The sequence below is a fragment of the Python bivittatus genome, unplaced genomic scaffold, assembly GCF_059951505.1.
Source record: "Python bivittatus isolate LINGU-HERP-01145 unplaced genomic scaffold, Pbiv_v1 ctg000210_np1212, whole genome shotgun sequence".
NCBI lineage: Eukaryota > Metazoa > Chordata > Lepidosauria > Squamata > Pythonidae > Python > Python bivittatus.
The window spans coordinates 19,362,146-19,377,753 of NW_028277053.1; the positions used below are offsets into that span (position 1 = coordinate 19,362,146).

The 15,608-nt window shown below is 43.8% G+C and overlaps 1 protein-coding gene across 11 annotated transcripts in view; it reads right to left on the reverse strand.

The window, feature by feature from the left end:
• The window catches only part of KLF12 (KLF transcription factor 12), a 171,210-nt gene that overhangs the window by 65,343 nt on the left and 90,259 nt on the right, over nt 1-15,608 (reverse strand). For all 11 annotated transcript variants that reach the window (XM_088139532.1, XM_088139536.1, XM_088139538.1 and 8 more), the window contains one exon: nt 11,014-11,551. In XM_088139532.1, the coding sequence (XP_087995658.1) occupies nt 11,014-11,551 (538 nt within the window). The remainder of the gene's footprint in view (nt 1-11,013; nt 11,552-15,608) is intronic.

Genomic DNA, 15,608 nt, shown 5'->3' on the forward strand with positions numbered 1-15,608 from the left:
AAAGTCACCAATAGCCTTCTAAAACTCTCCAAACTGTGGCCATACAGTATCTTACATTTGCCAATTCCATTGTGTGAAGAAGTGCTTCCCCTTTTAGGTCTGGAATCTCTCATAGTTCATCTGTACTGGGTGACCCTGTATTTCGAGAAAACGAGATAACTCAGTACTTCCTATTCGCTTCCTTTTCGATGTGTGGCCACGTTGCCTTTCTGCTTTTTCACTCATCCTGGGGTCCTCTTCTTCTTCTTCTGACATGGCGTCCTACTTAGCTCAGTGGTAAAATCTGCCTTCCTGAAGTCCAAGGAAACACTCAGTTTTAACAGCAAGAATTCCAGCATCCACGATGATTTTCTCCTGCCCCTGGAAAGCATCTTCCATATCTCCTTGGTGGGACAGTTGCTAGCAGACTGCACCAATGATAATACCTTTATTCCTTCTTCCCTTTATCTTAACCTTGATTCTCCCAAGAGTCCCCCCAAATTCATCTCCTTGGGTTTCTGGGTAGCTGGGGGCATTTTTCCTAACATAGAGCAAACTCCTCTGCCACCATTTCTATCGCTTCTGTTTCCTTGTAAGCAGGTTTTCAAGTCAGTCGTCATTAGCGCGGACCCGTCTGAGCTGTTTCCCCCAATGAGCATCACTCCGTGCGCGCTTTCACCAAACTGCGCTTGCCAATGCCACGTTCACTGCGTTCTCATTGGTTTCAATTCTTTTCTGCCCCCTTTTTGTTTTAACCCCCATAAATGACTTGGCATCCTGCTCCCTCCCTTCTAAATCCCAGAATATTTATTAAAATACAATTTAAAAATACAGATCCCTAGCAGGGTCCGCTGTTTATACCTTTCTACATTAGCAACAAGAAAAAAAAACATACGAACATTTCAAACATTTACCTTTAATCCTCCATAATGGATTGTGCCCATGATATTTATAACATGATATAAATATCAATGACCTACCTTGTGAAATGACACTGAAGTTTCTAATTAAGCTACTAATAAGCGAATTCGGCTGACAGAATATGATGAACTCGCTGTGCATAATTGGATTCCTGTCCTGCTCCAGAGATGTCTGCACACTCTTGATCGGTGTTTTTCCAGCAGTAGCCATTCCCTCCTGCTTCTGCTTCTGCTTCTGCTTCTGTGACTAGCCACAGATGTGCTGGAGGCCACAAGGGCCCTGCCGGCATCTCTTTGGTGACTCCCCACGATAGGTGAGGCCAAATATTTTTGCCAATATTTGGGATGGAGGAGTATGGGGCAAAAGAGCGCTTTGATCTTGTAAGCACCCATTTCACCCCTGCCCCAAGTGGACGCCCATCTCACACTTTTGGGGTGCAGCCCACCACAGCAATGCCACCCTTGGCAATCAGGATGCGTACATGTCCTAGTTCAAGAAGTGATGCTTCATTGTGCTGCTCTTTCTGTGCTATTTCTGGAAATGATCAAATGTTTGCAAAATTTAGGATGAGAACACAAAAGTCAGAGGCCTAAAGCTAAGATGTGACAGGAGGAAATGTTTTGAGACAAAAGAGGAGCTGTCCTAAATCACTGTTATTACCCCATCCATTTTCAGCTAACAGACAGCAGATTCAGAGCTCACCTACCCAGTGCGCAAACAGAGATTTCCAGGAAATATTTATGCCTATAAGCACGATCTAAACTACAAGTCAAATACAGACACACAAAGAAACATCAAGAAGCCGCTGGGGCCAAATTAAATGTGTTGTGAACACGAATCTCTGACTGGAGACTGCAGCCCTGATGCAAACCTCACTTTCTCTGATCTCCATATGTACCGATCATGACCGGCTGCTGTTGCCACATTGTGGGGCTCAGTTCCTGGCCCCATCACTGGCTATTGTTGTCAGGGATTGGACAGAAAAGCCAAATCCATGTGAAATTTGTATCATTGGGGAGGGTTGTAGGGTTCTAGGGTGCGTAAGGCCTGGGAGAGTTGCTTTGCATCTGAACAGACACGTCTTCTGGGCGTGCTTCTCCTCTGAGAAGACCACGGGATGTCTTGAGACGACTGTGCTGAGGGACGCAGCCTCTGATGTTGGAGAAGATTTGGAGAGAGGACTCATACAGCCCCTCTGAATGGAGGATGGAACCGCTAGCTGATATACTTAGCACAGCCTGGGTTCAAAGACACACTGAATCCTAAACTAACTCACTGCATTTCAGCCTGGCCCGTCGTACACGCCTAGCTGCTGCAGGCAGCTTATAGTTCAGTGCACTGTACAAACCGGGGCCACTGGGCTAGCTGAGTAAGCCATGCTTGAGAACGTCCCAAGGGCCGAAGCCAAAAGCCGTTCCAGCCTCAGCTGTTCTATGTGAGGTTAAGGCAAAGGTTCCGAGGGCCTCTTTATCGAGAGAGAGCAACCCTTTGGAAATACTCCTCAGACCGGCAGAGGCTGCCCGGCCACTCAGCCTGGTCCTCCACCAGCCCACCTTGCCTCTTCTCTTCCTTCACACCTGCTTCGGGCTTCAGTTCTCCTCCCACAGCAGGTGAGATGTGGAAACTGAGGCGGGCTGTGCCATGGCTGCACTCCCACCCAGGGACTTTTTAAAAACAGAAGCAGGATTTCAGAGGACGGATTCATTTCTCCAGCTTATCTGCTTTTTAAGAGGGGAACACAGGATAATCAGAGGAAGCTACCAAATGATGGAGGAGTGAAGGCTCCTTAATTTCAGAAGCAAAAGATGGCAGGGCCTCAGCCACTAGAAGTGGAAGAGCCTTTAGGAGACTCTGTACCCATGCCCATCTGCCCCCTTGGTGGTGAGGAACAGGCCCTCGGGATACAATGAAACATTAAGCCGCACAGCAGGAGTAGGAGCAAGTGGGGGACTCCTGTAAATGGGCTGCGCATACAGTGTCTGCACAGTCAGTAGGTGGCAGCAAAAGGAGACAGAAAAGGCTTATCCCTTCGGGCCGCCTGGTGGTCACGTCTCTCTAACCTGAACCCGAACCTGGGGTCCTACGTTTCTTACATTCTAGGCCAGCCATAGCCTTTTAGATATTTCTTGTATCCCAGCATTCTTCCCCACTGACCCTTCTAGGTGGGGATTCTGGGAGTTGCAGTATCACAACACCCCTCCCACCCCCTCCTGTAGACTGAGCGTTGGCATTCAAGTTATAAAAAGGCAAATTTCAGCATCAACAGCAGGAAACAAAACACTATTTTTTCTCTGTTTCCAGAGAACAAGTACTCTGCTCAGGAACTAATTTCAGATATATATAGTATTAATAATATATATAAATAAATAAATAAAATTTCAGATATATACAGTATTAATAATATATATATATATAAATAAATAAATAAAAAATTAAAAGTTTCCCTCTGTTTTTATGCACTGTTCTTCAATCCGCTGGGCATTATTGAAAGTTAAGATAAACAGCTTGGATTTGTATTTGGGCAGTTTGATTAATACTTTGTCGTAAGCACGGGCTCGCAAGTTTTTCAGATACCCAAGAATGCACTAAAGACATCACAGGCAGGATTTACAGCATATGGGAGACCTTCTATTTCTTGCACTGGGAGAATAATGAAGGGAGAAATTCTATAAAGTGCTTGGGCAATTTTTTTCTCCCTAAATTAATAATGGCAGTACTGGAGGACTAATCAAGAACAAAGCATCAAGAACAAAACTGCAACTACACAATGAAGCAGTTTTAACAGTGAGCACTCATTATCAATAACATCTTGGAGAGAGTGAGCGGGCTCCATCCACAAAAAGTGGGCTTAAGTCTAACTGCAATGGCTGAATTTCTTAAGAAGATCCAGAGAACGTCACTATTTTATTCTCAGGCTAAGTTTCTCATCTGCAGAAAGGGAATAATTAGAGAAAAACCTTTAAATGATACTTTCCGTCATACAGTTCACTACAGAGAAAGCAGATTTTGCATGTTGTCCTATTTTCGAAGGCAGAAGATCCATCTTGGAACTCTTGGAATCCAGATGTAGAAGGAAGCTGCTTGACCAATTCTTGTGCAACAGCTCCAGATCATGCCACTGGTCCCATTTATGTAATTATGGAATCCAAAGCAACTTGGGAAGGTGATAGGACATCCGCCTCTTGTAAGGCTGCGGTAATATAACCACTGCCCTAGGAAGTTCAACAATACTAACAAGTACGAATGACCCCTCAGAAATCAAACAATCCAGAATGAAGCTTCACACCACCTGAACAACAATGCTTTTAGCCAAAAAGAATGTATAAGTGATGAGTGGCAAAAAAGCATGGTAAAAATGTGTTCTGCAGACCTGGAGACATTTGTTGTCTCCAACTGACCTGAGGAAGCTGTCTAAGAACACTCAAAACCATTAAAGGAGAGCTTCTTCCCTTAGTTCTTCAAGCAGGAGTACACACTAAGTAGTTCTGTCTTGTCATGGGTCAGTCTTGTCATGGGTCAGTTTTTAGGCAGGACCTGTGATGGAATGGTTTGATGAAGGCCGCGCTCGGGGAGATAAGCATTTCCTTAGCCCCCAGCAGGAGCGTGGGAAGGTTAAGAAGATGAGGCTGGCACCTCCCTAAGGAATTCACGGTGTTTTGGCTTACTGGCTTGGGAAGTGTAGATTCAGTCTGGAGAGATTCTCTCTGAGAGGCTGAAGCTAATAAACGCAATAGAATTGTATCTGTACTGTCTCGTGGAGTTCTTTGGGCTGAACCTGACAGGACCTGATCTCTTAGTAAAAATAATTAGAATAAGCTTTAGAAATGAGGTACATTTTTAAGCAAAGTACTCCCAAACCCTGAATTTTACCATTAGCACCACCACTGTGGATCAGATATGATAAATTATAATGAACTTAAGGCATCTTAATGCTTAATACATCATTATGGACATCGCTAACAGCTATCAGAGATGATTAATTCCCACAAACTGCCTTGGCATTACCAAATAGAATGGAAACAAATCTTATCCAGATGCTTTCCTGGTGCTGTTAAAGGTGTTGGTTATCACCTTTAAGCCCTAAATGGCATGGAGTCAGGATATTTGCGGGACCGCCGCTCCCTGAGGGTATCTGACTATCTTACCAGGTGAGAAATGGTAGATGCACTCAAGGTCCCTTCCCTTAAAGGTTGCCATCTGGTGGGACTTCAGAGATGCACCTGTTCCTTGCCTGCACCAACCTTGGGCCTCCACCCTGAGATCTGGAGGACCTATTAGTCTTCTGGAGGGCTGTGAAGTCCTGGCTCTTCACCCAGGCATTGCTCTAGGATGGATTTCATGTTGAATCGGTGGGTTATACCATTGGGGTTGTGATACATGTTGTTATTTTTGGTTTTATGCAATGTTGTTGTGAGCAGCCTAGGATTGTTATGTATAAGATAGGCAGCCATATAAGTCATGCATGTGTATGCATGTGTGTGTGTATGTGAATTTATATATAATAAATTCCCACACTATAGGTGAATGGGACTCCATGTATGAAATGAAAATATATTCTGAAACCAAGGGAGGGAGGGAAGGAGATGAAAAACAGAGAAAACCAAAAGAAGAAGGATTTAAAATTTTTATTTCAGAAGTATTGGCAAAGGATGGGAAAGAATGACACTGTCATCACAGTGCTGATACAGGTGCTTAATATCTACTTTCCCTAAGCCAGTAGATATCCCAACCCCTTGGACACAAAGGTAGGTTTTCTTCTCCTTCTGAACTAGCAACCAGTTTCATTTTTACATTTGGGTATCTCTGTGCATTTTTCTGCTCAGATGGACCTCCTTCTGGCTGTGATGCTGGTGAAACAATCCGCCTGCCTGCATTTTTCTCTTTGTGGATTCAGAAGGCATTGGCAGGGTGATGCTTTCTGGGCAATGTTCCTAGAATTCCTCAGTGCCGGTCAGTTATAATTCAGGTAACATTAGGGGACACCAGTCCATATACTGGGATGAGGCTCCGGACCCACAAATTGGCAAGGGAAGGGAATCCGTGCTTAGCCACCTACCTAGGCAAAGTCTGATCTGCTTGTAGGCCAGCAAAGCTTCCCTGCTTGGATGTCAGAGCAGAGGGTGTGTTAAATAAGTTAGGAAATCTTTGCCAAAGCTGAGCTTCCAAGATAAGGAAAAAGAGTTCAGCTCATCACTAGCACGGATGATCTTTTATCCAAGAAGTTATCTGAATTAAAAACCTCAATAAATAAGAACTAGAATTCCCTCCATTGTCTTTTAAGAGGCTGTGGTGCAGGGTCCTGGAACCCTGAGGTTCTTGAGAACTTTATAAAGGGCACCTAAATTAAAAGATGAGCTTAGAGTAACCATGCTACCTTGAAAATAGATAGATATTTGTATTTGTAACCGGAAGAAGAATACTGGAAAGATTATGGGAGGCACTTTCAATTTACACTCCTTCTCCCCCTACCCCCAATTTAACCAGCATCTTAATATACATTTTCAGTGCATCTAAACTATGTGTCCAAATTCCTCGTAATGCACAAGTCTCTTTGTATTCAAATCAAGATCGGACATTTTCTGGAAGTTAAGCAGTTGAAATCCATTATTTTAGCACAGAACAAAAATCTACCAGCAGTTTGCTGGTGAATTTCTTGGTCTAATCCAACTTTTTTTCAAGAAAATGAAGGCAGAATTTCATTGCTAGGCACAGAGGGATAATGCAGAAAAAAGGATAAAATTAATGTTCTCTGTAACTCATACTGCCACGAGTCTCTGTGGAGTGTGGCGGATTAAGGACATAATAAACAAACAAACATTTCTTTAAAACGTATGCAAGTAGAGGGAAACTATCCCAGCTAAACCCAGCAAGAGTAGATACCATGCTGAGGTCCAACGAATATATCCTGAGAGACCAGGTGCTTTGGAGACACACAAGCAAAATCTTCTCCTTAAAACTAAAAAAAAACAAAAGTGTGCTCTGTGTAAAAAAATGTAAGCAACTTTTCTTTGTGCCTCAACATGAAGAAAATACACAGGGCCTTCCCTTCCCCCCACTCTTTTTCCACTGAAGGTCATGATGAATGGTTTGTGCTCTTAGGAAAATGCTTGACAATCACCAATCAACTTTTAAATCAAAAACAGCTTGCTTTCTGAGTGGGGAGGAAAAAAACGCTCAATTTATTCCATAAAACTTTATGTACACAGCAGCAACGGCCATGAACTTAATGGCCATAATACAGTGTCTACAGAGTAATTTTTATTACAATTTATAGCAAGATTACACATACTCCAGTTTTCAGGCCTTTATGGAGATTTTACAGGACTTTGCAGCTTGACAATTTGCTCTTGTGCAGCCTCCAAAAAGCGGGCCTAGCCCCCACGCTTCCATTTTGTCGCTATCCACCTCAGCCTTCTGAGGTTCTGAAGACCATCAATATTCCTCTGTCCAGTCAGGCTGTGCTTGTAGTACTTCTGCACCCAAAACATTTCTGTGGATGTTGGGGGTTCCTATCAGCCATAAAGACCCACAAGAAAATGATACCTTACACATAATTCAAACGCACATCTATGGAGACTTTCCCCCCCATAAAGATCTGAAGCCTTTTTTTCATTTTGAGTGGAATACTGCTGAATTCACACTTATTTACAGGAAGCTGAATTCTTGAGAGTGTCAAGACCTAAATCACACCAACTATCTAATTTATAACTGATTCACTCTAGAACATAAAGCAAAGCCAGAGGGACAAAAAGCAATTACAGCTTTGAGCAGCACACAATATAGGGTCTCAACGTGCAGATTTTCAGGCAAGACTCTCCCAAAAGTATCTAACAAAACCTGACCCCTTTTTCTGCCTCTAAGGCTGTGCAGATACTGTCTCAGCTAAGGTCGCCCCCAGGTCTCAGAACGGGCCTTTGTGAGCATTCCCACAGCAAGTGAGAGATTTGTAAACATTCTGGGACATCGCACCATTTGGGCCAATGGGCACTAAAGGTGAATGCACTGCACCCAAACCCTTTACGTTATTACACGAAGTCTTTAGTCTAAATGAATGACCTGCCTCAAAAGAGTTCCCGATGTATAAATTGCAAATCAAAAGAGCGTGGTTGCTCTGGCTATATTTCTCTTCTCTTCTAGGAAGCCCATATGTGGCATCAAACAAGGGAACGGTAGACAGAAGGCTAGCAGAGTGCTCAGTATAAATTGAGTATCTGCGGACAACGGTCAGAATGCAAATTTTATCCTAAGGAACATAAAACTCAGAGGTTCTTCTAGACATGAACACTGTTTTTTAGGAGGCATGCCTGTGATCAAATCATTTGCACTTGGGAGGAACTAGGAAAATCCAGACTCAGGTCTTCATTCAGCTCATGGGATGCTACAGCACCCTGAAATTCTGGACACAAATGTTCCACGGCCCCATTATAAAGTCAGGATTATCCATCCACAGGGAATTCAAGCCATCTTCCCACAGTATATAGCTGCCCTTCACAAAGAGGTCCAGGAGCTGAGAAGGAAAATAAATTCTGAAGATTTAGGAATAGATTCATGAAATACACAACTGCCTGTTAGTAGGAGCAAGAGCGGCAGTATATAACCACCATCATGGTGAAAATTAACATGGAAGCGAATGAAAAATCATTTCAAGGTTGTTGGGGATTTTGCCTGACACTCTTAGACCAGATCTAGATCTCCTTCCCCTCTTTTCCTTGGAATGCTGGATTATATAAATATATAGCATGACATTATGGTTTACGTTTCTTTATTCTCTGCTCCTGGATGATGCTCACAGTGGGGAGCAGTAAAGAAACGTATGGAAACATATTCCCATCTCTATATATACTTCATGCACAAGGAAGAAGCAGGATCCAATGCAAAGCTCCTGACAGCGACACATCTGGGATCACACCAACAAAACCAGCATGCCTACAAATGTCTTGCCTCAGGGTTCACCCATTTTGTAGAACATCAGAAATGTCCAGTAAGGTGTCCATCTGATTTTTTTCTAACAGTTCCACATCTGGTGGACATCTAGTGGACTACATACACGTGTAGGTCCTTTCTAGCATTTGTGAAGCAGATAGAGGCCATCAGTTCAGAACTCAACTCCATTCCTCCGTTAGTTCAAGAACCCACTAAACCAGCCCAGAATGCAGCCTTCCAACCCTGCTCTGAAATCCTCCACGAGTCTAGGCAGATGGTTCTACTAATTTACAGCCCTCCTAACTATCAGGAAACTCCTTCTAATGTTGAGCTTGATGCCCCTTCCTTTTAATTTCAACCCACTGATGCTTGTCCTGCTCCTGGTTCAAGAGAGAACAGGTCTGTCCCCTCTTGCAAAAAGTGGCCATTTAGATATCTGTAGACTTTTATCATATTCTCCTTCGCTAAGGCTTCTCTTCAGCAATCTAATCGTGCCTAGCTCCAACTTACTCATGGCTCTGTTTCCATAACCTTTAATCCTTCGCTGAGCTTGTCCGGCTTATCCAGGTCCCTTTGAAATCCAGTGTCCAGCACTCAGTATTCCAACCGCAGTTTAACCAGAGCAGGGAACAACACAGCAATGAACTCCTTCCCACAGTCTGGAAGTCGTGCTTCTGTTAATGTAACCAAAGGCTGCATTGGCTCTGCTTGCTCACGTTCAGCCCGTAGTCCCTGCGACCCCGAGGCCCTTCTCACATGAACTCTTACGCAAAGTCTTCCCAGCCTTCTCCCTATGAGTTGGCTTTTCCTACCCAGATGCAGGACCTTACATTAGTCACCATGTTGGTTTTGGCCAAAAGTTAAGACCTGTTGAAGTCATTCTGAATTGTGTTTTTGCTGCTTAATGTATAGACAATCTGCCTAAATTCCCATCCTCAAATCTGATGACTACCCCTTCCCTTCCATCTACTAGGCCATTTTTAAAGATATGAAATAACACTGCGTCAAAATCAGAACCCCCAGCCCATAGGGCTGGTGGGCGGGAGGAATATTTGAGGCTCCATTCAGAACCATTTACAGGCATGTTTTAAGCAAATGCATATCCAGTCCACTTTAATACACTCATTGACAAGTATATCAAGAGGGACTTTGTCAGACGCTTTAAGCTCAAGGTCCACAGTTCAATTAATTTTTCAGCAGCGATTGCTAAATCACCTTCATTTCTAGTTTTGCCCCCATTAACATGGTCAGGGACATTTTAAAGTCATAAGGAAGACCAGAAAATGTGGAAACTGCCTCCAAACCTGAGATTAACTGTCCATATCATTCCTGCAACCTTAAACTATGAACTTACTTATCCACAATCTGCGTCATCTTTATGATTCTTCACATGGAATGTGATTGCTTCCAACTCTGACCACTGCTACAGAAGCTCCCCTGTGAGTTATCATGATCAAGCAACTGTTATGAATCTTTGTTACATTGAGAGACAGACAAGCATCCGAACAAGCAACAAAGGCTTTAAAGACAAAGAGGGGCTAGCTTATCTAAGGCAAAATCCTGGGGGCCCTCCAGTATCTTCCACCCTGCGTTTGAATGTCTCAGTGGCAGAGCCCACAGGTATCCCACAGCAAGGGCGTGGTGATATCACGATGCAAACGCCACCCTTTTGTACATGCGTCCCAGCACCCAACACATTTTGCTCTCCCCCAATGGAGAGCTTAGGCAGAGCACCCACTAGTGTGAAACCACTGCTAATCACAATATATTTCCTATAAAGACTACATTGTGACCAGGATTTTAGCATTCAGACACTGCACATACATTTTCTCACAACAGTTCCTACCAGAAACCCGTAAGATAAATCAGTTCTATGGGCCCCACTGTAGTGGTGGGGAAGCCTAAGAACACAGCCCAGGAATTGACCTCAAGGAATCCACAGCAAGGGCGGCACATGACTCCAAAGAGTCCCACTTGGAAGCTGTGGTATAAATACTCTAGTATCTCAGTTGCCTGGGTCATGAACTAGCCTCTCCCACAACTGGCCCAAAGAACCGTGAATACACATTCGTTTTAGCTTGTTTTCAAAGCGCGAGTGAGGCAGGTTGTCAAATGGTGCTTCAGAATGATTCAGGAAGCACCCTTCAACCGTGCTCCTTTGGGAGTGTCTTTTGTAAGAGACCATCTTACCTTTGACATGACTTCTCCCGTCCTCTAGCAGCGGTACTACTATAGTGTTGTTGACATTCCCTGGCGATCTCACCGCAGTGTAGACCACCGGCACTGACTGCACCACCACTGGAATGCGGTGTACGTGACTCATTTTGTTGGTCTGCAGGTTCATGGGGCTTGAAGGTGGGACCGGGTGGATTATGTGCAAAAATTGTTGCCCTCCAACACCAGAGGCAGATGCCACAAGCGGGCCCGGAGTTAATACCGATGGTGCCGACGCCGCTGAGGCCACGGATGTTATTACCGTTGGGGATGAAGCTGGCCGACTAGAAGACGTTGAAGTCGAAGAGGGGGACAATGCTGACGCTGTGATGGATACTGGTGAAGATGAAGCAGCGAGAGGGGAGGACCGGGCCTTGTTTATTGACAAGTCCACTGGCTCAGTCTGCGTCTGGAAATGGTCTGTGCACAAGGCCTCTTCTTCCGGATCTGCCTTCATGGTGTTCAGCAAGAGGGGCACGGCTTCCATATCTGGGTAATTATGAACGTTGGGAGACTGTGGAGAGAAAAGAAGGAAAACGGGTCATCCCAGCTGAACAGCCTTCCAGAGGTATCGGAACATTTGGCCACACTGCCACGACTTACGTATTTTTGCGGACAGACGATGTGAGCCGTTACTTTTCGACTCTGCTTGTTCCCCATTACAACAGAAGCAACCAGAAATCTTAAGCCATTGCTAGTTTATTTTTCAATAGACTTCCTTGAACAGAGAAGTCCCAGTTGGTCTGCAACTGTTACACTGTAGGAAGCATTTTTAAGGCTATGCTATCCTTGTTGTTGCCCTGTCGTTTTACAGCCAAGGCCTTGTTATCCAGATCAGTAAAAGCCTCTTACAGCCTCCACTGTTCCACTGAACATTTGAGTCACTTTATTTTCACCCCTATCTGGTCAGCATATTGAGGCTGAATCGCTCTGTCCTGTTCAGGGTGAGGTCAACTCCTTATTTGATATTACAGCTGGCAAGCGTCAACCCAAGGCAAATGCTTTGCAAGTTGGAAAGAAAGAATTTGGGACCAGGTTTTCATTAGAGAAAAATGCCATTAAGGCTGCAATCACAAACCACTTAAATCGCCACGTCTTGTCCTCTGCACAACCCAAAGCCCACAAAAAAATTCAATAAAAATGACAGACAGAGATGGAGGACAACGGGGACCGGGGGCGGGGGGTGCCTCTTTAGCTTTCATGTCAGGAATGTAGGAGATCTCCAGATTTCACTGCCTGAAATGAAATGAAGGGAGCTGCTCCAACTGTAAAAAGTACAGGAAGACAGCAGAGGTAGGCCACAGCATTGTAAGGGAGCTGAAGGTAGTAGGATAAAGAAATTCGTGCTTGTGGGTTGTACTCTTTGTGGGTGTGCGTATTTGCACAGATATACAGACTCGTGCAAGCCCTGTAGCACCTCCTGGTTCAGAACAGTTGACAACGTGTGTTTATGAACCACAGTGGAGGACTGGAACTCAGGGTCTGCGAAAGCTCAGAAACAAGGGGACCCCCAGTCCCACACCCCACATTCTGGCACTGAGCTCAGGACCTTCGTTCAACCTCAACTTTCCAGAAGCCCACCGAACATCTGGAAACCAAATCCAATAAATAAATTCCAAATACGTTACGTCTTATTTCCTTAGGGTAAAGCAGGGAAGGTATGTAAAAATACTTTATCAGGACACTTCCCCTTTCAGTAAGAAATCCAGAGCGGGGGGGGGGGAAATGATGATACCTATTTCTCTGCCCTCCTGAGTAGAGCAAATTGTCAGGAGAAGAAAAGTGCAGGTTTCATAAATTATCATTATTGGGTCAAAAATGAAGATGAGCACATCAGCTCTATCTGCAACTAGACAGATTTAAGCCTGACTCCCCAGAGACCCAGCTCCAGTTACTTTTCATGTTGACATATGCTTCTGATGCCCAAATTACTTTGCAGTGCAAATTAGTACTGTCAAACCGGAATATATTACAAATTAAAGGGGAGAAATTTATACTTCCTTTTTTCCTACATAGAAAATAATATCTTAACTTTGAGTATACACATAATTGCATATTACAGGCTTGAAATTTTAATAGGATAAAGCCGAAAGCTGTGAAATGCGGCCATTTTACCAAAATGATTTAGAGTCTCATGAATTGGCTTCAATAAATCAAGCTCTTTATGACCCAATGAGATACAATATGATTACTTTCAAAGGAGAGCAGAGATGAAAGGCTGAAAAAGCCAGCTTGTATTCGGCGGGATGACACGGCTGTCTAAGGGCCTGCTGGCCTGCCGTTTTCCAGGAAGGCCTCTTTTGTGGGTTGCATCTCCTCGGGGAAACCCCATCATGAGAAAAACATATTACAGATACGTGTTCACATGGCGCAAATTAAGCTGATGCCTCCAGTGGACGCTGTGCCAATCCCTCACAATCTGGCACGTAAGCCTTGCGGTGGTGTGTCCTGCGTCTCTGCTCGAACCTCAGCTGCAGGCCCAGCGTTGGAGCTCCGTCCCAGCAGGAGCTCCCAGGACGTTCAGACGCTGCTGTCCCAGCACCCAGAACCCATCTGTCTCCGAACCGCGTCTTTCTTAAATCAGGCGTCCAATAAAGAACGCCTGCGCTTCAATGTGACTTGTATGATTTATTAGCTAATTATAAATTGGATTTGCCTCCCCGGCACTTGTACATAACCATCGAGTACTAAGCCAAATATCCTCTAATCTGCTATTGTCTGTTGAATTAGCACAATTTTAAAATATATATATATATAATAATGAATGCTGATTTGTTGCTGCTTCTTGGTGAATTTGTAAAATTATTATTATTTGTCCTTGGGTCATTTCCATCTGCATTGCTGCAGCCAATGACCTTGGCTTTGTTGATTGGCCTCCATAACGTTATCCTCCCAAATGCTGCCCCACGGCCTCATCCGTCTGTGGGCTGGCTCAGGGAGCCAAGACGGAGTGCAGAAGGAGAGCCTGAAGAAGGAGATAAGGAGGGGGACCATCCCAGCATCCAGGAAAGATGATCCTGGGAGTAGACAGGTCCGCAAGGAGCTATGCTTCCCTGCCACAAGCAAGCGCAACATTATACGGTTTCACCCTCACAGCCAAGAAGGCTGGTTCTGCAAGCAGGTCCTTAGTGGCTGGCAATTAATACAAAATGACACTTTAATATCGTTTCATTCTCTAAGAAAGGGAGTTGCAATTTTAATCCATTCAGTCTGCAGTTTTGTCAACTAATGTTTTAGTGGATTAATTGACAGGATAATTTAAGTCATCAAGGGCAACTTTAAATTAGAGAAGTGAGAGACAATGGTAACTCAATTTATTAAAGCTATTACTGCATTCTGTTGTGATTTTATAACACAGATTATTTTTCTCTAATAAATAAATGATGGCTTCTCTTTGTACTGAAATAATAAATTTATCTCACTCTGCAGTCAATGCCTTACCAAATATGTTATTATCATAAAGTTTTGGTAAGATGCAAAAATATGTAAATTGTAACCCTATAAAAATATAAAAAGATGGATCTATTTGAACAAATTTTAATTGATTAACCATCTGCTTATAGCCAATTAATGAACATTTTTTGCCCCCCATGGAATGAAGTCTTAAAGAAATCCCAAAGCTGTTACATGAAAATTCATCTTACACTCAGTTCTGACTTTCAAGAATCTTATATTGAGGTATACCTAGAATCATAATCTATACAACATTGTTGATTGGGCAAATATTGATGAAACGCTCAAAGTGTGACCTTTTAAACCACCAGTTCAGTTCTTTCCCACAGCACAGAATGACAGCCACAGAGGGATATATTTGTCACCGCAATAGAGAAACCACCACATGTCCCGCTTTCTCTCTCCTCCAAAGACATGGAATAGATCTTCTGAAGGGAATGCCAGGCCTGCTGAACAGCTTGTACATCAACACGACAACAGTCCTGTCCCCAGGCCTTCTTGGAAGTCATCTTGAAATTCACGTGAAGTTCACTAAGGCTCCGGACTGAAAGGTTATCAGCAACACTAGATTTTATCTTAATAGAAACTGTTCCCGAATGAACCTCGCCAAAGAAATTGCTAGCTTCAAACTGTGATCCAGCAATAAGGGGGCCTACCAGATATTTTCAGGGAAGTGTCAGGGTTGATCTAAATGGCAGGCACTTGACTGCTCTTCCACCAGGCATCCACTATTCTAAGTATGAGATCCCAAGAACGGCACCTCTGTGGGTCCCTATCAGGCTTCTGGCTTCATTTGGCTTTTCATATGAAAAATAAAGCAAAAATAAATGGAATGCTGCAAAGTAATGATCAGCCTCCAGCATTATATTTACTTCTTCAGGAAAATGCTCCGAGAGAAGACGACCAACTGGAAGCAATTCTCTTGAAATACAGTAGTGCAAAACATTTATATGCATCCCAGTGAATGACATATCTTTGCACCATTCAAAAGGGGAGCATCCTGCATTCATGCAAAGCACAGGAATCCACACCAAGTGTGTGACGGGCCTTCCATAACCTGTGAGTTTTCCACACACATGTATCCCTGTGAGTTCCATTCACCTAAACCCCATAAAATA